General features: G+C 45.7%; 1 protein-coding gene across 2 annotated transcripts in view; it reads left to right on the top strand.

The window, feature by feature from the left end:
- The window catches only part of SLCO4A1 (solute carrier organic anion transporter family member 4A1), a 59535-nt gene extending 43167 nt beyond the window's left edge, over nucleotides 1–16368 (top strand). For both annotated transcript variants that reach the window (XM_079979207.1, XM_079979208.1), the window contains exons 6-12: nucleotides 6969–7123; nucleotides 8874–9069; nucleotides 10003–10168; nucleotides 11995–12164; nucleotides 13559–13623; nucleotides 14966–15114; nucleotides 16137–16368. In XM_079979207.1, coding sequence (XP_079835333.1) covers nucleotides 6969–7123; nucleotides 8874–9069; nucleotides 10003–10168; nucleotides 11995–12164; nucleotides 13559–13623; nucleotides 14966–15114; nucleotides 16137–16286 — 1051 coding nt within the window. In that variant the 3' untranslated portion in view covers nucleotides 16287–16368. The remainder of the gene's footprint in view (nucleotides 1–6968; nucleotides 7124–8873; nucleotides 9070–10002; nucleotides 10169–11994; nucleotides 12165–13558; nucleotides 13624–14965; nucleotides 15115–16136) is intronic.
- The last annotated feature ends 11084 nt before the right edge of the window (nucleotides 16369–27452 follow it).

Genomic DNA, 27452 nt, shown 5'->3' with positions numbered 1-27452 from the left:
GAACGTGTCCAGAGGAGGGCAACCAAAATGGTCAAAGGCCTGGAAACAATGCTTTATGAGGAACGGCTAAGGGAGCTGGGCATGTTTAGCCTGGAGAAGAGGAGGTTAAGGGGTGATATGATAGCCATGTTCAAATATATAAAAGGATGTCACATAGAGGAGGGAGAAAGGTTGTTTTCTGCTGCTCCAGAGAAGCGGACACGGAGCAATGGTTCCAAACTACAAGAAAGAAGATTCCACCTAAACATTAGGAAGAACTTCCTGACAGTAAGAGCTGTTCGACAGTGGAATTTGCTGCCAAGGAGTGTGGTGGAGTCTCCTTCTTTGGAGGTCTTTAAGCAGAGGCTTGACAACCATATGTCAGGAGTGCTCTGATGGTGTTTCCTGCTTGGCAGGGGGTTGGACTCGATGGCCCTTGTGGTCTCTTCCAACTCTATGATTCTATGATTCTATGATTCTATGATTCTAAGTGACATGAGAGCTAAAGAGAGGCACTGTATAGTAGGATGTGCTTGGACATCACAGGGGAGTTCAGATGACCCCTGCTGCAGCAGACATTGGGAGAGTACGCCTGGAGGGATCTCCAGGCTCTGCAAGCCAGTCAGTCTCCCTCTCTGTGCTTTTGGCCAACACGTGAAGTGATTCCACGTCCATACTGGTGTAAGGGCACAGATCCTGGCCCAATCGAGACTCCCCCCTTGCATGGAAGAGCTGGATGACATCACTGAAAGTGATGCCAGACAGTGCAGTCAAGCTTATAAAGTAACATGATGGTCTCTTTTACAGATCTCAGCATCCAACAGGGTCTGTAGGCAGGAGATGGTCTTTTAGATGTCTGGGTCCTGAGTCATTCAGAGGACTGTCCTTTGTGAAGTAGGATTCATGACCACCCTATTTGACTAGATTTCTCCCCCATCCGCATGTGATCAGGGTAGAATCATTACTACATGACGTTCTTTACACCCACATTTCCAATGCACTGCTAAGCGTTCTTACGCACCTCATGTATTTTATTAGTCATTTATTTTGAATGATGCCTAAACTGCTCAGTTGGTAGAGTAGGAGACTCTCAATCTCAGGGTTGTGGGTTCGACCCCCACCTTGGGCAAAAACGGAACCAGAATTAGTTAGCTCTGCTTGTCATTGGCTCTGGCTCCACCTATCATTGGCTCTGCCGCTGCCTGTCATTGACTTGGTTCCTCCTCCTCCTCCTGGCCTCTCTGCCTTTTAGTGGGATGCGGGTGGTGCTGTGGGTTATACCACAGAGCCTAGGGCTTGCCGATCAGAAGGTCGGCAGTTTGAATCCCCGCGACGGGGTGAGCTAGGTCCCTGCTCCTGCCAAGCTAGCAGTTCGAAAGCTCGTCAAAGTGCAAGTAGATAAATAGGTACCGCTCCAGCGGGAAGGTAAACGATGTTTCCGTGCGCTGCTCTGGTTCACCAGAAGAGGCTTAGTCATGCTGGCCACGTGACCCGGAAGCTGTATGCCGGCTCCCTTGGCCAATAAAGCGAGATGAGCGCCGCAACCCCAGAGTCGGTCACAACTGGACCTAATGGTCAGGGGTTCCTTTACCTTTACCCATCACCCATCACCCATACCCAATACCCAGACACACACGTACCTGGGTGTTTACAAATAGGTATGGATGTGCATCTTGTCCAAATGCTGCACATCTTCTGCCAGGTATACTGGCTTTTGCCTCACCAGCCTTAATAGGAACCAGCCAACACTGGGTTTGCATAATAAAATTGAAGGTAAAACCCAAAGTAACTATATTAAAATGTGCATAAAATACCATAATTCTCATTCAAACGCAGATAAGTAAAAATATAGGCAACAGCAGTATATGCCTTGGTAGGCCTGCTGAAATAAATAATAATAGAGGATAATAAAGGATGCCAGTGGGCTTAAGCACCCATAAGTCTCCTCTGGCGTGTGGCCCACCTGGGTTGGTTGCCAGGCAATTTGTATGTATTATGCAGAAAGTGTATCCTGAAGAAATTTCAGCCTAGTTATTGAGTGAAATTCTTGACTTGGTGCCACTTTCCAAGATTATGTCTCAGTTCTTCTATAAGGAAATTAAATTCAGAAATAGCATTTAAATGCTGCTCGGTGTATGACCCAAACAACGGAGATGGAAAATAGAAGCCGAGAACTCAAGAGTTTGCTTTACTTTTCACTCCAGGTGCTTATCTTCAAGTGCTTATCCACCGATGATTTACAGGCTTTCTAGCTTCAGGGAGCCTTCCCTCAGAATAAAAACGACACAGCACAAAAGGAAAGGGGGCAGGGAAGGAAAAGGAAAACAGCAAACTCAGGGTGGAAGTCAACATAGCACTAAGGTGATTGTGCTGCCAGCGCAAACGTTTCTGCTTGGCTGATGGTATGATCTCCCCTCTCGCCCCCCTCCCTGTGCTATGTACTGGGGGTTTTCCAGAGTTGATTTGGGGGAGCCATGGGGTGCATGGTGGAATGGGAGGTTGTAGGAGGCCCCATTGCACTACTGAGACAGGGTAGTTGAATTCTTCCCTTAGACACCAAAGTTAAATAGTAGTTCCTATACCAAAGCCTGCAGAAATAGTTTCTGCTCCCTGGTTTCCAACAGTTTGTCCACCGTGAGAGCAGTTTGCTGGACTAGCTGGGCCTGATCCACCAGGCTCTTCTTATTTTCTCATGCACTCCTCTGATCGACATATTTCTGGTGTTGCTAATTTCTTTTTCCTAAATTCATATAGAATGGAAACATTGCAAAGCACTGTCCCCCACAAAGCACAACAAATTGAATGAAATCTGGTACAAGCAAGTCTTGTTCTCAAAGTAACATTTAAGAACAAGATTAGCTTTCTGTGGATTTCGCTGGTTAGAGACATGTAATTCTCACTAACTGTTGTGTTCCTGAGCCACATGCCTATCTGAGAAAACACCCGGGGAGAGAGGATAGTTCAACAGCTGTTGTTACAGAACATCATCAAAAAGGATCAGAAAAGGTCAGCCTCTTCTCAGCTGTTTCTCAGTCGATAACCGAAAACTTGACACAACCTTTCCTTTCATTTTCCTGCATCTAGTGTTTACTGAAGATGATGAAGATGAAATAGAAGGGAGTCAGTGTTGCATTTTTATAAATTAACTAGTGGCTGCCACCTCTGCTTTGTTGTTCTCCAACCCTAACTACCCCTGACTTCATGCAAATGCAGAATTCTGATGAGATGCTACAAATTCCCCAATGGGGGCTGCGTGGTGACAGCCTTACATGTGTATTTATATAGGAAGAAAGCAATAGTTATGACCTAGCCTGCTGGGGCTGATGGGGGGCTGTAGTCCAAAATATCTAGAGGGTACCAGGTTGGTGAAAGCCCATTCACCATAACTAGTTCTACAAATTGTTCCCATGAAAATTAGAATAACTTTAAAGTTCTGGATTGTATGGGTTGTGCCCCAAGACAGTTAAAGTTTGTAATCAAATAATTGTTTCATGCTTCAAAACAATGCCATTTTTGCAGACCATGGGTTGGTAGGGCTGCCATATGCCCAGTTTTTCCCAGACACGTCCAGAAATTTGGCCAGAAAATCTTGTTTTCGGCAAATCAGCAAAATGTCCAGGGGAACCCAGATGTATGGCAAGAGGATGATGATGATGATGATGATGATGATATAAATTCAAAAAAAGGCCTAAAAGGGAGGGGGGAAACAGCTCAACAGCTTTGTCCAGATTTTCACTTTTGGGAATATGGCAACCCTATGTGTTGGTCCTACCACGAAGGAATGCAAAGCACTGCTCTACATCAGGCATGACCAGTGTGGTGCCCCTGGGCACACAGTGGCCACCCCTGTCTCCTCCCCACCTCACTGAAATTACGTTTGAACCAAGCATCCTATTGTAGCAAAAGGAATGCAATGGTACCTCAGTTTACAGACACTTCAGGTTACAGACTCCGCTAACCCAGAAATAGTACCTCGGGTTAAGAACTTTGCTTCAGGATGAGAACAGAAATCATGCGGTGGCGGCGTGGCGGCAGCAGGAGGCCCCATTAGCTAAAGTGGTACCTCAGGTTAAGAACAGTTTCAGGTTAAGAATGGACCTCCAAAACGAATTAAGTTCTTAACCTGAGGTACCACTGTAGCTTGCAGTTTGTTCCGAGTTGTGGTGTAGTGTAGCACCAATGACAGTTACTGTGGTTTGCAAGTGTGCCCCCAAAGACTAGTAGACCTGGCTTTCCTACAGCCATGGACCAGCTTATCAGCAACATCTTCCTCCTTCCTTTTCTAAGCACTTCTCAGAAGGCAGAGCTAGACACACCTGTATTCCAAGGCAAGGCAGATACACCTGTATTTGAAGGAGTCAACACTTGTCACATCAGTGCATTGGTTCAGTATGAGTTGTGGTGATGGCTCAAAAGCCAGGAGACCTCATCCCATGGATCAGGTTGCTGATACTACTTTTGGGATTTTATTTCTCCATTGCTGGATATGTGATTGTTTTCATCACATATCTGTGTTGACATTCCATACTGTTGGAGTCATGAGAATGGAAGTTCAGTTACACTGTTCCGTTATGTTGTACTACTGCTTTTAGTCTGTTTTCTCTCTCGGAGAAGAATAAGGAGAGAGGAGCCATGTCTCTTTGTTCTGTAACACTTGTATGTACAGTGGTACCTCGGGTTAAGAACTGCATGATTTCTGTTCTCATCCTGAAGCAATGTTCTTAACCGGAGGTACTATTTCTGGGTTAGCGGAGTCTGTAACCTGAAGCGTTTCTAACTGTACAGTGGTACCTCGAGTTACAAATGCTTCAGGTTACAAACTCCACTAACCTGGAAGAGTTACCTCAAGTTGAGAACTTTGTCCCAGGATGGGAATGGAAATTGTGTGCCGGCAGTGCAGCGTCAGCAAGGGGTCCCCTTAGCGAAAGCACGCCTCTAGTTAAGAACAGTTTCAGGTTAAGAACAGACCTCCAGAACGAATCAAGTTCGTAACTAGAGGTACCGCTGTAATAAAGTAGCTTAGATTCCACACCCCAAATGCCTAGCTTCTGCTTGGACTCTGCTATCAGACTGGGTACATATATATTCGGATATAAGTCACAGAAGCGTATTGGGAAAGAGTGATGAATCATTCCAAGGGTCGCTTGTGGGGGAGAACGCAGCAACAACTACAAGTCTTCCCTGGACTGCAACTGTGCTGTCAATTCCATTGCAAAAGGGGCAAAGGACTTCATAAAGTTGTATAACATAGAGATTCAACTTAGTGCAGAAGAAATCCTGTTGAATTTGATTGCTCTTCATATCCGAGAGAGGGATAGATAATTGGGACCATCTTAGTTCCCCAAGGCCTTTTCTGTACCCAGGAGAAAGACTCACAGCTGGAATTACTTTCTGGAGAAAAATACAGAAATAATTGCCACATGTCATATATGCTAAAATATCTTTCGACACCCATCCTGCAGAGGGCTTATTCATATGTCTAGTTCCTGGGTACAATTTAATTATTTGGTGCTTATTTCCACATGTATTAATGTCAGTGTTCTCCATCTAGTTTTCTTTAAATTGGGGGTGGGGAACCTTTTTTGGAGGGGAATAAAGGGCCACGTTTCCTTGATTAAAAGCTCTTGGGGGCCACATTCCAGTTGTCAGAATGGGTGGGGGCAGTTGCCAACAGAACCATATACCTTTATGCCAATCACAAGTTCATGCAGAAAACAATTTCCATTGAAACAGAGACATCTATTTAATTCTCAGTAAATCCACTTAAGTTCCAGCTTCCATTTTCTCCACATACATTTTCACATCAAGTTGTTTAAAAAGAAACACGAACTCTTTATCTGCCCCGACTGTGCAAAAGTCCAAAATAACGAAGTGACACCTACATAAGGATGTAAATTAGATAAACGAATAGCCAAATTTCAAGTCTTTCTATACAGCTTTCCAAAACTTCAAAATGCAAGTGCATCTCCAAAATTGCATGCATGCAGTTACAAGACGCATGGATGGCTTTTGGCAGATTGCAAGGAACACAAGTCAACCTCTCTGCTGAGACACTTTCTCCTCTGCTTTGGTCTTCTTGCACCAGAACTTCTTGCAGAGGATCCCCTCAAAGTGTTTCTTATTCAACAGCTGGAGGGTAAGAAGGAACCATCTGGTTCAGCACCAGGATTTCCACATATCTGTGTCAGTGGCTCTGGGATTCCCTAGCAGAATGTTAAATGTTGCACAGAAGGCCAAAATGAACCAGCCGGTGTAAGTTAACAGGAATAGAAGGGACGCGGGTGGCGCTGTGGTCTAAACCACTGAGCCTCTTGGGCTTGCCGATCAGAAGGCCAGTGGTTCGAATCCCCACAGTGGGGTGAGCTCCAGTTGCTCTGTCCCAGCTCCTGCTAACCTAGCAATTCAAAAGCACACCAGTGCAAGTAGATAAATAGGTACCACTGCAGCAGGGATGTAAATGGCATTTCTGTGCGCTCTGGTTTCCGTCACGGTGTTCCATTGTGCCAGAAGCAGTTTAGTCATGCTGGCCACATGACTCGGAAAGCTGTTTGCAGACAAACGCCAGCTCCCTCGGCCTGAAAGCAAGATGAGCACCACAACCCCATAGTCGCCTTTGACTGGACATAACTGTCCAGGGACCCTTTACCTTTACCTAGAGGTGTAGCATGGTGCAAGTTTTGGAATGCTGGACTATGACTGGGGAGGAGCAATTTCAGATCCCTGCTTGGCCATGGAAACTCACTCTTTAAGCCTAGCCTACGTCACAAGGATACTGTGAAGATGAGAGGGGGACTATGGGTTTATTGGAAGAAAAATGGGACAAAAATGTTATACATATATGTAAAGTATACAAGAAATTGGAAGAAACCAGGCTACCACATAGAATTACCAATCAAAGCATTTACAATTAATATGGGACTTGAATGGGAGTTCAAATGATTGAACTTGTTTCAACATGCTGGTTTCCCTCTGCTCTTGGATCAATGCAGGTCAGTGCTCCTCCTCCTGAAGAACCCAACCTTCATCTTCCTTTGCTTAGCTGGAGCAACAGAAGCCACACTCATTGCTGGGATGTCCACCTTCGGCCCCAAGTTCCTGGAATCCCAGTTTAGCTTAAGTGCCTCGGAAGCAGCAACCTTGTTTGGTAAGGAAATATTTGTTAGGGGCCATTGCAGGTTGCTTACACCTTCTTAAGCAATTGGGCGTGTACGGCCCGGTTCGCACAACATGCTAAGCCAAACATTGGTACAGAGAGACCTGCATGAATGGAAGTGTCCCTGAACAGAGACTGCAGCCACTTTGCTGCCAACCAGTCCTTTTTGCTGCTGCACTGTGTTGCATACCCCACAAATGTCCAGGAAAAACTGGTATACCCCGTTTCCCCCTGCGATAGCCCAGCAGCCATTTTGGTCACCGTGAATTCACACAATTTTGCACTGAGAACTCACCCCATCTTCTGGGTTCTGTTATCTTGCCCAGGTCACGTGAGTACAGATGGGAAGATGTGTGTCCCGGTTTTGCAACTCAACATGTTAAAGGGTATGGCGTTTGGCTTGGCTTGGTGTGTTGTCTGAACTGGTAGGGATGCCATATTGGGGGGGGGGAGAGAGAAAGATAGGTTCTATTACGCAAATTGTATGCCAACCTGCATCTTTTTTGGGCAGAGGAGTGTTCATGGATTTTATCTTTCTTTTCTGTAAAGTGGAAGCGGTCACCCCACCCAGAAGCCCCTATAATAATAATAATAAAAATATTTATATCCCGCCCTCCCCAGCTGAAGCTGGGCTCACAGCGGCTAAGAACAGTAAAAGTAACACAATTTACATAAAATCACAATCAATTAATTGAAATACATTCTAAAATCAATTCATTCTAAAATCAATTCAGAATCAAATTAATGGCAACCTTTGGGCTAGAGTTCTGAGCATTACCAAAGGAGGGGGTCAGACTAATCATAAAATTTAATAATAATAATAATACTGCCAGATCAGGAAGGGCTGCCTGGGTGAATAGAATTACTCCAGAAATGAGGAGTACAGTGTAACCATGGATGCTTCTCACCTCCAGCTCTGGGTCTGGAATAGCGGTGGGCCAATCCAAAGGGTGTTGGCTCTAGCCTGGTGCCAGGCTGCACAACCAGCTGCACAACCAGCTTCCCTAGTGGTTACAGCCACCAGGTAGCCAACTCCTAAATGGCACCCCACACAGTAAAGGGCTGTGTGATTTGTATTCAAAGCTGCTTAAATGGTAGTTCCTAGCTGGTGTCCCATGCAGATACTGGCCAGGGCGAGCCTTTTTTGTTTGCATTCCTAATGATGTATGTTCCAGCTGGCATCAAGTTGGTTTTATGCAATCCTGCTTTCAGTAAAGTCTCAGGTTGGAGACGCTGCTTCATTTCCCAATTGGCTCATGTCCCTTTTGCTCCCTGCTGATCTGGGTCCCCTCTGCCAAACACTCATTTCACGTGGTGTAGCAAAGAGTGCCCCTCCAGCTTGCAAAAAATGTGATGATATTGAAGAAGCAGAGCAACTAATAAAGCAGAATGGTTTGGGGGTAGCCCAGTGCAAATGCACCACTAATGCACACTTATTGCATCAAATGCAAGTTGCAGAGTCTGCCCATCCACAAACAAATACCCACCAGCCTGGAGGGACCCAACTGCATCACAAGCTTTCTGAGGCTATTTGTTTCGTTGAACAGATACTCGTTATTCCTTCCAGTGTTCCTGCAGCCTGTGTTCGAGATCAGAGGGAGATCTGTCCTATCACAAAGGGATTCTTAGTCTGTGCTGCCAAGAGCTTCCTCTGTGTTTTCAGACGGGTGTGATTGCAAAAGATAAAGGGAAGCACCTTAACCACATAAGTGATCTTGCCAATTTCTTCTCCTTTTGGAAGGCTACCTCGTGGTTCCAGCCGGAGGAGGAGGCACATTCCTCGGAGGATTCATCGTAAACAAATTTAAGCTGCGCTGTTCGGGGATTATCAAGTTCTGTTTGTTTTGCACCATGTCCAGCTTGCTGGCCATTTTCATCTTTTTCATCGACTGCCCCAACATGCCCATGGCTGGAGTGACACAGATGTATGACAGAAGGTAGGAGACATGATAAGCCATGTCACTCTGCTGATGCTGAGGATGCAGCAAAGGGGGAAACTCAGAATTATTAATGTATGAAATTGAGACCAGGGTTCCCATCCCCACTCAGCCATGAAGCTCCCTGGGTGACCTCGGGCCAGTAACCTCGGACTTGCAGCCTAGTTAAAATGGAAGGGTGGAGAGAGAAACTATGGGAAACTTCCCCTGGGAAGAGGGACTGATTGTTAAACCCCTCTGAAAAGTGTAGTTCTGTGGGGAGCTGTGGCAATCACACAGGGCCCCTGGATGTTTGACGGTCTATTGAGCCTGTGCTACCACTGTGATTGCTTTTTCTGCTGCCACCACCCCATTTCTCACAGGGACACACGGAGTCCAGACAGATGTTAACATTAACAAATAATCAAGTTTATTTTTAAATGCAGGAACAAGCTTATGGTTTCAGTTAATTTTTCTTGGCCGTTTCTTAATCTTAGTTTCTTACTGACCTATCTGTTCTTAACAACTTTAAACTGATTATTCCAACTATCTATCTGACTCCACCTGACAATTCCTGTCACTCTCTCACAATACAACTCTACCAACCCACACCTAATCCCCCCTCTTCCTTCTTCAACTCCCAAACCTCAACTGACTTTCAAAACCTCCCACTCTAACTTTTACTCCTCCTTTGCATTCCCACTGGCCAATCACATCACACTCATTTAACCCTTTCCTTATGACCCACCTAGGAGGCAAATGCAAAAGAGGCCTCCTAATAACTCTCAGCACCCTTAACAAACTGCAGCTCCCATAATCCTTTGGGGGAAGCCATGGCTGTCTAAAGTGGTGTCGTAATGCATTAAATGTACCTTATGAATGTGGCCCATCTGTGGCCCACCACTTCGAGAGGCTAAATGTGGTGTTTGTTGGTAACTTCTATGCTTTGTCCAGCATCTTACCCGAAGGCCGCCTCAACCTGTCTGCCCCTTGCAATGTAGAGTGTGATTGTCTGCGAGAGATGTACAGCCCTGTGTGTGGAAATGATGGAATCATGTATTACTCCCCCTGCCATGCAGGATGCAAGAAGGTATCCACCAGCCACAAGAGTGGGAAAAAGGTATGATCTACAGAAAAGATCTGCTCTGTCTTGTTGTCAGGGTCTGGGCAGAGGAGGAATGGTGGCATACAACCAAGGAAACGGAGGCAATTGGCAGGCCCCCAGCTGGCTCCAGCCCACCGGCCAGTGTGCCAGGCAATCTCCAGTCCTTCATGCAGCATCTGTGACTCACAGCTTCAAAAGCTGGAACACACAACTCAGCAGAGACAATGCGCAGACAGAAGTGCTGGGAGAGTATGTGTGAGCATATTTACAAGCAGTTTATTCAGCGTAGGTAAAGGTAAAGGGACCCCTGGCCATTAGGTCCAGTCGTGGCCAACTCTGGGGTTGCGGTGCTCATCTCGCTTTATTGGCCAAGGGAGCCAGTGTACAGCTTCTGGGTCATGTGGCCAGCATGACTAAACAGCTTCTGGCAAACCAGAGCAGTGCATGGAAATGCCGTTAACCGTCCCTCTGGAGTGATACCTATTTATCTACTTGCATTTTGATGTGCTTTCGAACTGCTAGGTTGGCAGGAGCAGGGACTAAGCAACGGGAGCTCACCCCGTTGCAGGGATTCGAACCGCCGATCTTCTGATTGGCAAGTCCTAGGCTCTGTGATTTAACCCACCGCACCACCCATACATCAGGACAAAAGGAAAACATGTCTGATCCCTTTCGTGTCCAAAGCAAGGCAGCATAAGCAAAAGCTATACACAAACAGAAGTTCCCAGCAAGCTGTGCTGGAGTGTAAACAGACATGTGACATACAACAATTCCACACATCTGTTCTTAAGGTGGAACGGAATATTCTAACAGCCTCCCCAGCCTTCCAGAGAAGAAGGAGACAATTCAGAATTATAACAGGGGTTTGAGGGAGGTCACAGCTCAGAGGCAGATGAGGGGGAAAGCTGGGAAATAATGGGAGAGAAGGAGGAGGAAGAAGAAGTACCAGGGGAGAGACAGCTGATGGACTCAGTGTCTTTATAAAGCATTCCAGACACCCCCCTCTTCCAGAACACAGCAGTCCTTGAAAGTAGGAGAGCAAAGAACTCAAAGGCAAAACTCCCTTTCCAGCATCTGTAGTGATAACTCATGAGGAAGTGGGAGAGACGGAGGGGGTGGGGTTTCACTCGGAGCAACACCATTACTCCAAGAGGCTACATTTCCAAGCCTCTCTCTATGAATATTGAATTAAAAGCATTGGTAAGAACTCTCCTTGTCTTATCCATTCCTGGCAATCTACCGTTAGGGGTTGGATCCTCTGACGCCTGACACCTGTAGATACCATGAAGCCTGCTTCATCACAGTTTAGTCAAGCTGTGGACAGAGCTAAAATTAACTGGGAGGGAGGGGATTCTAAAACAATTTCCCCTTCAAATGTGTGTGTGTATGTAATTTTTATTCAATTATATTAACACAAAGTGTAGAATGCATCCTGGTATGTATGAAGTGTGTGCCTCATTGGTTGCTCGATCTCAGCATTGTCTATAATAGCTTCTGACATCCTGGTAACCACCAGGTGTTTTTGGACTAGTCTGATGAAAGTTGTAGTCCGTAACAGCTGGAGCTCACCAGGTTGTGGGAAGCTGCTCAGTGCTGTTTGGAAGTGACTCTCTGGGGCTTCAGACAGAGGTCTTCTCAAGTCCCACCTAGAGTTGTCCAAGATCAAACCTGAGGCCTTTTGCATGCAAAACGCAGGTTCTATCACCAAGTTGTGGTGCCACCTCAATATACAAATGAAAAGCATCTTTGTTTGGTTCCCAGCATGTGGGAAAGTAGCATGTTTTGGCAGAGTGTGTGGATTGCTTCTAAATGGGACCTTCTCTTGCTGTGTGCTTGACAAGGTTTACCACGAGTGCAGCTGTATACTTGATGCTCCCGCTGCATCTGGCTTGGCGACCGCAGGAAAATGTACCTCCTCGTGTGAGAGAAGGACCCTCCTCCTGCTTTTCATGTTTGTGGTCATCCTCTTCACATTCCTGAGCAGCATTCCTGCTCTGACGGCGACTTTACGGTAAGCCGCAAGGACCTGATCTCATTCTTCAGAGCTTGTCCCAGCAGAACCTCAACTCCCATCATCCCTGACCACTGACCTGTCATTGAAATTCTACTCCATATTGATCCAGAGCAGATTCCAATGTACAGTTAGCAGAGCAAAAACTTAAACACGTTGTAGGATTCCCCAAAAATAGGCCAGAGGCAATTAATATTTCATCTAGCAGAGCTTTACTGCTACTGAAGGCAAATGAACATAATGGTCAAAAATCCAATACATTCAGGATTGCCACTGTCTATAAGAAATCCAGTTGTAGCAGACTTAACTTAAACTTACAATAACTTATAATAAGTCTAAGCATACAGAAGACCACACCAGAGAGAGTGAAACCCAGGCTCCTTCCAGCCTATTTTTATAGCCAGCATGACCTTGACTGAAAAAAGATAACAGAACCAGTTTAAGCCAGCTGTTCTCAGCTTCTCTGAAAGAATAACCCAAACATCATGAACCTTCTGCTTGCATCTTTCACACAGAGAAGCTTCCAGAACCCTCTTGAATTAAGTAGAATAGGAAAGATCTCTACACATCAGATCAATACTTTCTGTAACAGGGCTGTCTTTAGCGTATGTGCCGCCGGGGTGCAAAGATCTGTCCAGCGCCCCCAAATTTAGTTTAGCTGCTCCCAAATTAACTTTTTTAAGCTTTTTTGGGAGAGGGAGGAAGTTGTTGAGCTTTTTTTTTGGGGGGGATCACTCACCTGTAACAACGACGCAGCAGGGGAAAAAATATTTGATGCTGTGGAAGGGGGGAGGGGGGAGACTTTCGCTCCATTGCTTTTCACTGCCGCCAATTGAGAGGGAGCCAGTATACATTTGGCGTCCCCCAGAATTTGGCACCCATGTGCCCTGCACCCCTTGCACCCCCCAGGTAAAGATGGCCCTCTTCTGTAATAAGAAATGCAAACTGACATGACCACGCTGCCTGCAGCTACTGGGGTTCAGGCTTCAACAACAATTGGAGGGCCACAGCCCTGACTTAACAGTCTGGTTTAATACTGGCTGCACATACATATGCAACCAAGTCAGAGACACTTTGCAGCCAGATGGGCATGCTTGAGTTCTGTATAATGAGAATCACATAGCTTCCAGGATTTTGGAACATGTGTTGGACCGAATATCTGTGTCTCTTTTTTTCTGGTAGGCAGAAACAACTGCCATGACTTTGAGCCATCAGGATCTTTTTACAAAATTATATATCAGAGGCATTTTAATATTTAACATGAACCAGATCACTGTGCCCTTAACTATTGAGACCCACAATTTGGTGGTATTATAGGAAACAGAGCTGCTGCGCTGCTCAAGGGTTGTTCCTGCTCGCCGTCATTTATAAATGTTTTGTCTTATGCTTCCTAGGTGCGTCTCAGACAGGCAGCGATCGTTTGCTCTGGGGATCCAATGGATTGTAGTCCGGACACTTGGTACACTATACAGCTAAGATCTAATAATCTACTCCTTGCATATGATGTTTATTGACATAACTCTTGCTCAGGATAAAATCATGTAGGCTATGAAGACATTCTATATGTCTGTAGAAGCAAAATACAACAACAGTCCACAAATGCTGGACCAGTTGGGACATTGACCTTTAATATACAACTGCCTCCTTCTTAAAAACAACCACCACCACAAAAACAAGTTAGCTGAGAAGGTAGGATGGTGTGTATTTGAACAGAAATGGTCAGCATCTGCAGACCTGCACACATTTAGTCCAAGCATGTCTTGGACCTGCACACATTTAGTCCAAGCATGATGACACTCTCCTCTTTTTACTTTTGTTGTGGCAGTGATATTCCTATGACCCAATGCTTAGCTACCTCCCCATTCTGAAAAGACTACAGCATAGAGATCTCCATAAATTGGACTAGCTGGGCCTAGAGTCTGGCTCATTCTGTGTCCATTGTGTTCTGCTCAGAGTAAAGGTAAAGGTCCAGTCAGGACCGACTCTGGGGTTGCGGCGCTCATCTTGTTTATTGGCCGAGGGAGCCAGCGTACAGCTTCCGGGTCATGTTGCCAGCATGACTAAGCCGCTTCTGGCGAACCAGAGCAGCGCACGAAAACGCTGTTTACCTTCCCACCGGAGCGGTACCTATTTATCTACTCGCACTTTGACGTGCTTTCGAACTGCTAAGTTGGCAGGAGCAGGGACCGAGCAACGGGAGCTCACCCCGTCACGGGGATTCAAACCGCCGACTTTCTGATCGGCAAGTCCTAGGCTCTGTGGTTTAACCCACAGCGCCACGTGCGTCAGAGTACAACTATTGAAAAGATTGGACCCATGTTAGTCATGTCCATTAATTTCAATGGTTCTGCTCTGAGTATGGCTAGCATTGAATCCGGCCCTGTATTTCTAGAGAGCACTGTTGCATTCTGAGGAATTAAAGTGTAGAGCAGAGATCCTTGTGCTGTGCCAACAGACTGGGAACTTTGATTCACCCAAGAAACACACATTCATGCTATTATTCAAGGGAGTGTGCTTGTGTATATATAAAACACTGGTCTTGCAGCTGGCCTTTTAAAAGATATCATAAAATGACCTAAGCAGGTATTGTTTTCCCAAGTCTTCTCCAGTGATTATTTCCATCTAATCACTGAAGCAGGATTTTCAGACCAAATTTAATGCCAACTAACACAACAGAAGGCTTCCCGCGGAGGTCCACAATACCAGCGTTTCCAGATATGCTAGAATCGGTTTGGGTGGAGCAGGGCTAGTGTGAGATTTATCCAACAGCAGGTGTCTCTCTCATTTCTGTCTTTGCATAGGTGGTATTCCAGGACCAATTGCTTTTGGGTCGATGATTGACAGGTCGTGTCTCCTTTGGCAGAACCAGTGTGGTGAACAAGGATCGTGCTATGTCTACCAGAACTTTGCTATGAGTCAATACACCCTGGTCGCAGGTGTTATATACAAGGTAGTCCTAAATTATTTTCGTCTCCACCATTTTGTGAACCTCAACAGAGAACTTTTCCAGCCCTCCTGCATCTGTCAGCATGGGGCACCATGAGGACTGGTCACTTGGCTTTGCAAGTTCATTCCCAGCATCTCCGGGTAGGGCTGGGAGAGTCTCCAGTCTGAAAACCTGGTGAGCTGCTGGCAGTCAGTGTAGACAATATTGAGCTACGTGGACCAGTGGTCTGACTCGGTATAAGTCAGATTCTGCTGTTCAAGGGGGAACCTCTGCTGCGTGCCAAAACTAGGGTTGAGTGCCAAAACGTGTGGCTGGGTTGTACTAATTCAGGTTTCGTTAGCTGTTCATACGACCAAATGGTTCTTCATTTAGAAGCTTAGCTCCGCATGCAAAACTAAATGGGATCGCACTCACTTGCAGTCTGAAGTTGTACAGCCCAGGTGTGTCAGGGACTGACTAGACAGGGAGGAATTGGTGGGGGGGTGGGACAGCCGGGGAATGCTCCCAGGGAAGCATCCAAGTGGGAAGCCAGGAGAATGGTGGTGGGGTTCAGGAGACAGGCCAGAGGAGGAAGAGGGTACTGGCACTGGGAGGGAGAGAGCCAGGAGTGCTAGGTGTTTATGGACCCCAAGTTGCACCAACCCCACCCAGCATGTCCAGAGCTATAGGGAAGGGCCATAGCTCGGGGATAAAGCTCCTGCTTTGCATGGAGAAGGTCCCATCTCTGGTATCTCCAGATAGGACTGGCAATGTCCTCTGCCTGAAACCCTGGAGAGCCAACATCAATCTCTGTAGATAATGATGAGAAAGATGGACCAGTGGTCTAACTCAGTGCTTGGCAACTTCTGATACTCCTGGGAGCAGGGGTGATGGGAGTTTATTTCCAAAACAGAAAGACACAAGGCTGGGGAACACCTTGGATGGCCCATCAGAAGGAACAACAGTGGTCTTTATTTTTGCCGTCTGCTGAGAAGATCAGGACTTATGGAAAGAGTACATAAGTTGAAAGCCTTGGTGTCTTTCAGGTGATTGGATCCTTCTTCTTCCTGCTTGCTTGTGCGCTCTACAAACCACCTCCCCCTGAATCTGTTCCGGGAAGCTCTGACGCCTCTGAAAATGGCAACTGCGACGTCCAAGAGAACAAATACCCACATCAATCTCAAGACGACGTATAGCACGGAGGATACGACAAGTGACTTTCACACCATTTCCAAGATACTGTGTCTAAAGAATATGTATTCGTCTTTTCCTGTTAAATGATTGGTATTATTTTTCTTCATTTCCCCCTCCTCCGGGGAAGAATAATTTAACGGTATATAATTTAGTATTTTCTGAACAGCAAAAGCACACTGCAAAACTTGTGCACTGGCCTTGCCACCTTAAAGCCTATCACCAGGGTTTGGGACCCTTTTTCTCAGTGTAGAAGATGGAGGTGCAAGGATTTTTGGAAAGGCCACAGCCAGTTTCAGATGTCTCTCACATGTGGCTGCTGCCATTTTGGAATGGAGTGTTGCCATTTTGAAATTTATTTATTTTTCTAAACCAAGATGACAGCACCTGTGAGGCACTGGAATGTGTTCTGCCTGGCTCGAGTGGGCAACATTCACTTTACGAAGTGTCCCAGCCTTGCATTTAGAGACCAACTTTAAGCATAACCTCAGCATGCCACAATGTTTTGTGGCGTCAACCAACCTCACAGTGTTAATTTATGTCAAGAAGGGCTAAACATAGTTTCAGACCATTCCTGTATAAAGCACTTAAAGAGGCAAGCAGAGTTCACCCCATGGGCCGTGTGTGGATGCTGGTACAAGCTCTTCTCTGGTGTAAATGTAATTTGGCTGGTTTGTCACTGCTCCTCAGACAGGAAGTTCTGTGGTAACGTTCTTGGTCCTCTTCCTTTTTTGGGGGTTTTCTGCTCATCACTCGGGGGCTGCAACGTTGCGGTGACTCACAGATATGTATTGGCCTCCATAGATCAAATACGACAGGCAGAATTTCCATATCGCCACACCTCGAAACATCCTTTCTAACGGAAGCCATTCATATATTTAGCCATGAGTTACTAAGTGAGGAACATGCATTTGTGGTGGATCGGCCTTTTTTATTTTTATTTTTTTTTTACTGTGAACAGTCCTCTTACCAACACAGCTCCTGTCTAGGCTTCTCTCTTGCAGCTGTTTTGTCTGTCATGTATATTTTGCTCTTGGTGCTCCAAGTGGCTTCCCAGGCACTGTAACCCCCCCCCCAGGAAGTGCCCCATGGGGAGGAAGCTCTCTGGACTTGCTCTATCTTAAAAGGAAGGCCTTATACTTGCTGTCTACTGATGCCAAAAACGCACCATACATTTAAAGCACATGACTTTCCCCAAAGCATCCTGGGAGCAATAGTGTTTTTTTAAGGGTGCTGGGAGTTATAGTTCTGAGAGTGGCAAACTACAGTTCCCATGATTCTTTGGGGGACGCAATGTGCTTTAAATGTGTACACAGCATGGGTGGTTGGAGTTGGCTCCCCATTCCCGCCAGAAACCATTTTACTGTTTCTGTACCCCTGTGAGTTCACTCCCCGATGTGGGTGTGTGGCACCAGAATCAATTCTTTTTCAGGCCTGGACTGCGTGTACAGCTGTTTCTGGTGTGAGAAGAAGCACCGAGACAAAATCTTTCCTCATATTCATTTATGCCTTTTCCCTCCTCTGCGATTTAAGCTGTCTGGAAAGCAAGCCTTATGAGGAACAGTTGAGGGAACTGGGTATGTTTATCCTGGAAAAAGAGGAGAGGAGACTGAGAGGAGATGTGATAGCCACCTTCAAATATCTCAAGGAGGAGGGAGGAGGGAGCAAGTTTGTTCTTCCTTGCTCTGGAGGTTGGGACCAATGGCTTCAAGTTGCAAGCAAGGAGATTTCAACTAAAGATCAGGAAGAGCTTTATGACAGTAAGAGCTGCTCAACAGTGGAACAGATTCGCACAAGAGGTAGTAGAATCTCCTCCCTTGGAGGTTTTTAAGCAGAGGTTGGGTGGTTGTCTTATATCAGTGATGTCCAACAGGCCGATCGCAATCTACCGGTCGATCGTGGAGCATCCCTGGTCAATCCTGGTCAATCGCGTGATCCTGACCCCTCCCCCCAAAAAGAAGCTCAACAGCTTTGGGTAGATCACTGCCAGTTTTTTATAGTGGAACTAGATCACAGTCTCTTGGAAGCTGGACATCCCTGTCTTATATGATTTAGTTGAGACTGCTGCTTTGTAATGCAGCTACTGAGACCCCTTTAAATTCCTGCTGCCCTTTCCCCTCCCCTTTAACCCTGCCCCCAACTTTCCATCAACACCAGGCCACTGGGTCTTGGAGGCACCATTTTAATTTCCCATAATGCCTCGAGACATCGTGAAACATTAAAATGGTATCTCCAAGACACTACTTAGTGCTGGTCAAAGGACTACTGTTGACCACTGTCACTGCTAAGTAAGCCCACCAGGAGACCCCACTGCATAGCTGTCAACGTTTCCCTTTTTTTAAGGGAAATTCCCTTATTCCGAATAGGATTCCTCGCAAGAAAAGGCCCCACTGACAGAGGACAGGGCCAATCAAAAGACATTTCTCAGAGAGCCCCTTCCAACTAGGAGCTGACTTCAGCATGTGTGAAATAAGCACCCATGAGATCTCATGAGTGTATGAGAGAGATCAGTTCATGGTGAGGAGTACCGTTTTCTGATGAGTGTAAAGGAACTTCTTCTTTCTCCCTTCCGCACAATATTTAGTAAGGGAGCCTGACGAGACTTGTATTTCACAGTGCCAAAGGCCACAGTCAATTTCAAAACGAGGGGAAATTGTGTCAAGCACAGTTTCAATGGGGATTCAAAACGAGAGGGAAAAATGAAAGCATGCTCAATTCTTCTACAGTTGTAGCTCGCCCCCAAACTGCCAAAAGAGTGGGGTGTTCTCTTGTTGGTGATTGCTTGAGTTTGCTTTAACTGGGATCAAATAATTTACACAATCTGACAAATCTTGGAGTACAACTTGCATTTCTTCTGACTGCTTGGATGGTGGTGATATATTAAAATACTCCTCAATTAAGGAAATAATAATAATAATTAGGATGGCAAGGAAAGGCTAGGCCGAGCCCTTTCCCTTTGACATGCTACTTTTGCATATGCAGGGAAGGAAACGAAGATGCTTTGGGATTTCATCTTGAGGGTGGGTTAGCGGTTGCTGGTAGGATGTGAGGGAAGACCCGGAGTCTATCCTGGACACCATTTCCAGGTAAAAGAATCAGGTGTCAGCTGATGGAAAAGACCTCCAGCTTGAAACCCTGGAGAACAGCTGCCAGCCAGAGTAGCCAATATCACACAACTCTGTTGATTGCATCAATTGACTAAAATCCCCCAGCTCAGATCTCCTGATGATGTACAAAACCATATTTTTCTGGGTTTTTAAAATAGCAGGAAATCCTTCTTCGCACAACACACAGAGAAGGTACGGAATTTGTTGCGTGGCAAGTTCCTGCCTCCCCCTCGGAAATAAAGACACAGGACACCAGCATTTTAGGTTAATGGGCTAAAATTGGCCACAACTTTTTTGGTTACAGGAATTGAGCGGGATTGGCTTAGGCATTGGTCCTATCTGACTATCCGGCTTCAGCCTGATTGCTTGAAGACAGGGAAGGGTTAACCGCCAGTAGGGGGAGTCCTGCTGATGCACATCAACTAGGAACTCCCCCGGGGTCACCGCTCGGGGGTGTGCCTTAGGCCCACACCTCCATAGGCTTCGGACTGGGCCACGCCCCCGAAATCCTTTACCGGACTACCCTTTGCTTTGGGGGAAGGTGATGGCGCTCCCCCCCCCATCTACATAACAATACCCTTACCAATGCCTAACCTCCAATGCCGAGAAAGTTGTGATGATTTGCTATGAGGTAGGCGAAAAACCAAATGGCTGGAGCCAATTTGACAAGTGGAAAAAATTCCTACCAGGCCCCTTGACAGTGACCAACTGAAGTCCATAGCAAGGTCAGAAAGCCAAACCTAAAGGGTGGTAAGAGTGCGAAACCGGAGCAGCTGGAGCGAAGAAAGAGAAAAAGCCTCGGCTGCACCTGCCCTAAATAGCGTGGGCCACGCCTCCTGGGCCAGCCGATTGGCTAGCAAGGGAGATGAGGCGTCCGAGGATTCCCCCAGTCTCATGGGGGCTGCAAGCCAGCCCCCGTGCATGTGGGGAGGGCGTGAAGCCCACAACCCCACCTCCTCTCCAGCTCAGAAGTGGCTTTCTCGTGGGAGACAGGGAAGATCACCACCTGGATGGCTTTGAAAGGGGAGTAGACAAATTCGTGGAAGAATAGGTAGCCCATATTTACTGATGCTCTCTCCACTGTCAGAGGCGCTATGCCTCTGAATAGCAGTCAGAAACCACAGGAGGTGAGAGCGATGTGTTGAGGACAGGTCTCCTGTAAGCATCTTGTTGGCCACTGTGAGAACAGGACGATGGGCAGGATGAGACCCTAGCCTGAACCTGCAGGGCTCATATGTTTAGCATCTATACAGACTTCTCTCTGGACAATTTTGGATCCAAAAATATCTTCCCTATAGCAGGCTAATAATCTGACTTGCAAAGTTTCCACCTCCCGATATGTGATAAATCAAATTCTCCTCCCACGACTTTTTCCTCCCCTGTCGCTCTTGCAGCTGTCTTTGTCTTCCCTCCCCAAGTGTTAAGCCCTTTGTTTATATTGTACATACAGCCCTGATAGCTTCATGTTACTTACTTTGCAATGGAAGAAGGGTGAGAGAAGGGGAAAGATTATCTGCCCAGCCCTGTCAGAGGATCCCATACAATGCCGCCGTCTCAAAACTCAAATGCTTAAACTTGAGAGTTGTTGTTTTTCACCCGCTTTCCACCAAAGTCTTTTCAGACTTGGCACTTCTGAGTCTGATCCCGATCCCTTTTCCCAGGGCTCAAAGAGAAGAACTACCATATTACGTAGCCACAACCTGCTTTTGTCCTACTGTTTTAAGATGGACACCTTTTTTCAATGTACTGTAACGAAGGTTTGACTTACTGGTTGTGATTGTGCATTGTCACCTATGCTGATGCTTCCACTGGGAAACATGGTTTTTTTTTTAAGAAAAAAAATGGATCTATGCAATGTCTGGCTTGCTGTACTCTGTAAAGAAACTGATTTTAGATACATGCAAAAAACAAAACCGGAATGGTCATGGTTTGTTCCCCGCCTCCCATTCACTAGGTATTCATGCTAAACACCTGTCACAATCACAGGGGTGCCAACTGGGAATAGGTGTGGATGACATTGATATTTCCAGTTTCAACTCTTAAGTTTTGCTTTTTGCATCAGTTTGCCATTAAAAAAAAAAAAAAAGTTCTCACAAAAATTCACCAGCATTTTAATGTGCCTTTCTGCTAATATTAGGGCTGTGCACCAAATAAGGCTGAGGCCCAGATCCCGAACTGAATTGCACTGATATGTCCCTATCTGGGCGTAGGCTGGGGCAGGATTAACCAAAAGCTGCACAAAATGATGTATTTATCTGATTCTAAAAACATGCACAAAACCAATTGAAGACACTTGATGCATCTGTTCCACTTCAGAAGCAAGACCAAGTGTTGAGAGCTCCAGAATCTGGAGAGAAATTCAGATGAGGGGGAATTTTGACCCATTCCTAAACGGGCATGCTAAATCAGCCACGAAGAAAATGGGTTTCAACCTACGGTACTTTTTTTTTAAAGGATAACCTTTCTGCACTGGTTCCATATGGCCACTAGGTGGTAGCAAAGACAACACTTTCATCAAATTTGCCCTATTTGGGTAACTGGGAGTTCATTCTTACTGGGAATAGAATTGTGGAAACATAAAGCAGAATGGATTAGAAAACTATTAAGCAGCCCCCCGCCTCCATCCAAAACCATGGCCCACTGTCCATTGGATCTCCACATTAATCCACATGTGCAATCTCCAAGAGTCACTGCAGGGATGGGCTTCGTGTATCACATCAAGAGGGTATTTCAAGATAACTCAAACAAGTGAGCCATGCCACATCTGTAAGGAAAGTGTATGGACAAAATATTCAGTTGGTATATGAACATTTCCCAAGACCTGCTGGAGATTATTTGTATTCACCAGGAAATGTTGACAAGTCCCTCTTCAATTAAGGATTGTGTGCACATTCTCCATGCAGCCTGGGGAATGTGCAGAATGACCGGTTGTTGTGCACTTTACTGCTCAACTTACATAATACATTAACATAGCTCCTTGCTTTTTGGACTCTATCTTGGCTGTGTGGACTGTCATTATGAGTCCCTCCTGCAAAATGCAAAATGTTTGCATTCCCTCCAACATTTCTCAGATGAAAATAGGGATGTCCTATTCAATAATAATAATAATAATAATAATAATAAGAAGAAGAAGAAGAAGAAGAAGAAGAAGAAGAATGGACTGCCCACCTGACTAGGTTGCCCCAGTCATCCTGGGCAGCTTTCAATATATATAAAAACATAATAAAACATTAAACATTTAAAAAACCATGCCTATACAAGGCTGTCTTCAGATGTCTTCTAAAGGTTGTATAGTTATTTATATGCTTGACTCAGGGGTCACATAACTCCATAACCTCCAATATTTCTCTGATGAAACTAGGGAAACCCTACCATTCCCTCCAACATTTATTCAATGACAATAGGGATGTCCTAAGGAAAAGCGGGACATTCCGGTATCAAATCAGAAACTGGGACGGCTTCTGTAAATCCAGGACTGTCCCTGGAAAATAGGGACACTTGTGGGGAGTCTGTGTCTGTATCATCAGAGACAGCGCTAGAGGTCAATGCATCTTCACAACCATTCCGGCCTGTCTCTCTTGCATAAAGGTAAAGGTAAAGGGAGCCCTGACCATTAGGTCCAGTCATGGACGACTCTGGGGTTGCGGCGCTCATCTCGCTTTATTGGCCGAGGGAGCCAGTGTACAGCTTCTGTGTCATGTGGCCAGCATGACTAAGCTGCTTCTGGCAAACCAGAGCAGCACATGGAAATGCCATTTACCTTCCTGCCGGAGCGGTACCTATTTATCTACTTGCACTTTGACGTGCTTTCGAACTGCTAGGTTGGCAGGAGCAGGGAGCGAGCAATGGGAGCTCACCCCGTCGCGGGGATTCGAACCACCGACCTTCTGATCGGCAAGCCCTAGGCTCTGTGGTTTAACCCACAGCGCCACCCACGTCCCTCTCTCTTGCATACATGGGGGCAAAGTTGTTAGGTACACATAGCCTTTCAGGAACTCACAGGATTCCATGGCAAACTTCATTTTTACTGAATGAAGAAGTGTGCATGCACACAAAAGCTTATATCAGAACAAACTTAGTTGGTCTATAAGGTTCTACTAGGTTTCTTCTTCTTCTTCTTCTTCTTCTTCTTCTTCTTCTTCTTCTTCTTCTTCTTCTTCTTCTTCTTCTCTTTCTTCCAACTGTGTCAAACCAACACCTACCTGAATCTGGATTCATTTTTACTGAGAACAAAACAAGAAGTAAACTTTGTAGCAGCATAACACTTAAAGAGAGGGATCTGTTGGCCTAGCACCACTCTGACTGTGGTATCCTCTTTATAAAATAAAATGGTGGCCCCACAGCTGATTATGAGGCTGCCATTTTGTTTTGTTTTTAACCCAGAAGCCCCCTCAAAATGTTGCTACTTCGTTACATAGCATGGTTCTATGACAGGGGTTGCCAAAGGAGCAACTATTTCTTTCTTAGCTCTTTTAGATGTGGCAGCAATTTGGGGTTCTGTCGGGCCCCCAAAACCACCATTTTGTATTATTCCATGCACGCACATATGCGGCAGCCATTCTGTGACTGGCACCCAGGCCACTTTCCCAGAATTCCGATGGGCCCATTGCCCCCGAAAGGTTTGTGACCCTTGTTCTATGGGGCTTGTGGGTAAAAAAAGTAATGTATCCACCAGGAAGAGTGTTCCAAACCGATGCTTCAGGTTGCATTTCATCCTCAGCTCTGACTCTGCCATGGACACTGAGGTCCAGCGCCAAGGGGCTTCTGGCGGTTCCCTCACTGCGAGAAGCAAAACTACAGGGAACCAGGCAGAGGGCCTTCTTGGTAGTGGCACCCACCCTGTGGAACGCCCTCCCATCAGATGTCAAAGAGATAAACAACTACCCAACATTTAGAAGACATCTGAAGGCAACCCTGTTCAGGGAATTTTTAATGTGTGACATTTTAATGTATTTTTAATCTTTGTTGGAAGCTGCCCAGAGTGGCTGGGGTACAAATAAATTATTATTATTATTATTATTATTATTATTATTATTATTATTATTATTATTACTAGAGGTGGATCTGGTGCAGAAAGCCTCTCTATCTAGCCTGCCAGTTCTTACCCATCACACCCACTGGGATTCAGCCCATTGGGGGTGGTTTACCAGCCTGCTTGAAAGGAATGCTTCCCTCCTCAACTCTTCCTCAATTATAGATGGAAAACCTTCTTCCCTTGTTCTCTGACTGTGGATATGTTAATATTCAAAATCAGCATCTGAAGCTCAGCATTTCTGCAGCAGATCTCCAAATGAGTGCTGGGTGAATTGCTGTCAGCTCTGACTGGAATCAGCTCGCTACTTATCTGCATTCTTGGAGAAGTTCCAGGCTGGGTGACAAGAAGCAGGTGGGAACAGTCCCTTTCCTGAGACTTCTCTTCCAGCTTCGCACATCGTAAGAGCGCAAGTCAAGCCCTGCTAGATCAGACCAAAGCCCCATCTGGTCCAGCATTTCTTCCAAGTGGTGTCTGCAAATACTAAAAAAAACTCCAAAAACAAACAGGTAGGAGTTTTAGCAAACAGAGCCCTTGAAAAGGCAGGCTGAATTCAAACTCCACACCCCCAGTGTCTCTCCTTCTCTGCCTTGTGATGTCTGCTGAGTCACATCCAGATAAAGACTGATTCATGTGGGATGTGATACATAAGTAGCAGTCAAGTACAACATTCCTTGTTTTCCTAGAGTGGACATGCAGGGGAATGTTTGGTCCAGCCAGGCGAAAACTTCCTGTTTCCTCCTGGCTGGGACATACTTGCTTTTGCATGTGACTAGAGGTGGGCATGACCTTACCTGTCCAGGTAACAAAAAGGACACAGCACGCAGCACCCTCTCTCTCTTTGATTTCCTCCATTGTTGGGGCAGCTTTTAGCTAGAGGTGCTCTGTTGGCTTCCAGCCAACAGAGGACACTGGGACTATCTCCAAATGGGATAGCTCCACATGTATATACTTTGTAACTAAGTCTGCCTTCAGGGATCCAACTGTGAATTGATGATGTGAGTAAACTTCTTGTACAGTGGTACCTCGAGTTACAAATGGCTCAGGTTACAAACGCTTCAAGTTACAAACTCTGCTAACCTGAAAGAGTTACCTCGAGTTGAGAACTTTGCCCCAGGATGAGAACGAAAATCATGTGCCGGCGGTGCAGCGGCAGCAAGAGGCCCATTAGTGAAAGCACACCTCTAGTTAAGAACCGTTTCAGGTTAAGAACGAACCTCTGAAACAAATTAAGTTCATAACTAGGGGTACCACTGTATATACTTTACACAAGATTGTGGTGTGTTTATTCTTTTAAGAGGAATGTAACGGAACTTGCCAGGAACCTAATATTGAGAGGCTTAAACAAGCCTGCAACCAGCTATCTGCTATGTGTTTAAAAGGGGAATGCAAAACTCTGCTAAGGTATAGAACTTGCTAGCATAAGTTAGGAAGGATATTAATAAACAATATATCCTCTCCTGCCTCCCTGAACATTCCCACACTTCATCAACCATGGCTTTTCCATTGTGCCACTGAGTTACAGCACAATTCTAACCGTGTCTACCCAGACTGAGGTTGGCTTCTCAGGCAGCAGAATCCAAAGGGCGCCACAAAGGGACAAGGGAGAAGGGGCAGTGGCGGTTTCTGGGTTCCAGCAAGATCTCGCGAGAGCCCTCCAAAACCTTTCAAGAGATTTTGTGGGGCTCTCCTGAAATCTTGCCAGAACCGGGAAGCCACAGCCATGCAAACCTAGCAAATAAGGCTTTGACAGGGGCAGAGGCTCAGGGCGGTACTCTCCTGTTTAACGTCAGGTAACAGAACAGGACAGGCTACCTCTGTTGCCACCTTTATTGCTCAGACCATGAATTCAGCAACTGCAATAGCAGGTGTCGAGGGTTTCAGACGTGATAGCCACAAACAATCTCTTTCTCATGTATAGAGGTGTCCACAAATCAAAGACGTTATCTGATTGCATGAGTGTGGGTGACCTTTAGGTTCCTCCCCAATATAATTATATGGTGTGCATTACCTTTTCAACAGGGTTTTTTCTCTCTCTCAGTATAACATTTTGCTTGAGCTCTCCTTCATCCAGGGTCCTATAATCAGCGAAGTTCAGTCTACTAACTCATCATTTACACACTCCAGCAAATAGCATGTTTTTTTAAAACAGATGTTGTGTGTTGGTCTCTTACCTTGCTGTGAAGGTGAAAGAGGATTTTGAAAGCATAAGGTGGAGAAGAGAATATAAAAACCCATCTTTTGCTACTTTGATGAGAACATGTCATATATGCCAATAATTGGGCACAGCTGCCCTGACTAAAATTGCTTCATTTTAAAGGGTTTTTTTAGAAGAAGAAGAAGAAGAAGAAGAAGAAGAAGAAGAAGAAGAAGAAGAAGAAGAAGAAGAGAGACAAGGCAAGAAGCCAGAACAGGCTGGCTTCTCACCCAACCTGCTACTAGCTATATACCTGGGATAGAGCAAACATCATTATAATTATCTAAGACTCCCTGCAGGCTTCAGAACTAATTTCAGCATTAGCTTGCAAATGGCAAAGCGTAAGGTCAGAACAGCCACCATCCAGGATAGGTAATAGTACAATTTTGCTTTAGATAGTTATGCCTTCTGGTCAACCGTTCCTTCCAGAGATAACTTGTAACAGTGAAAATGGTCCTTTGGTTGTCAGCGAGAACTAATGATCAGGAAAGGGCTGTCTAGCGCATCTCCTGGACATCTCTCTTGAGTTTTGAAGGACGATGACCATCAGAGCTCAGGAAAACAGTTGACATCACCCACACACACATCCAAGAAGAGTGAGTGCATTGTGTACAGTGACGCACTTTGAGGTGCAAGGCTCATTGTGGCAACCCTCATCTTGACACACCTGAGGAAAGCCTAGAAATGTTGAGAGCTGCGTTGATCTACTACGGAAGAAGTCTTCAGAATGCTCATCTTGATTAATGATGCCGGAGGCTTGGTTTGAGCCATCCAGAGCTATCTGTTGGTTTTTGCAATAAATCCTCCTTTTTAATTACCTACGCTTACTGTGTTA

The sequence above is a fragment of the Podarcis cretensis genome (genome assembly GCF_951804945.1).
Source record: "Podarcis cretensis genome assembly, chromosome: 6".
NCBI lineage: Eukaryota > Metazoa > Chordata > Lepidosauria > Squamata > Lacertidae > Podarcis > Podarcis cretensis.
Note: the sequence above shows the minus strand (reverse complement) of the source record. Positions and strands in the feature narration are given on the sequence as shown.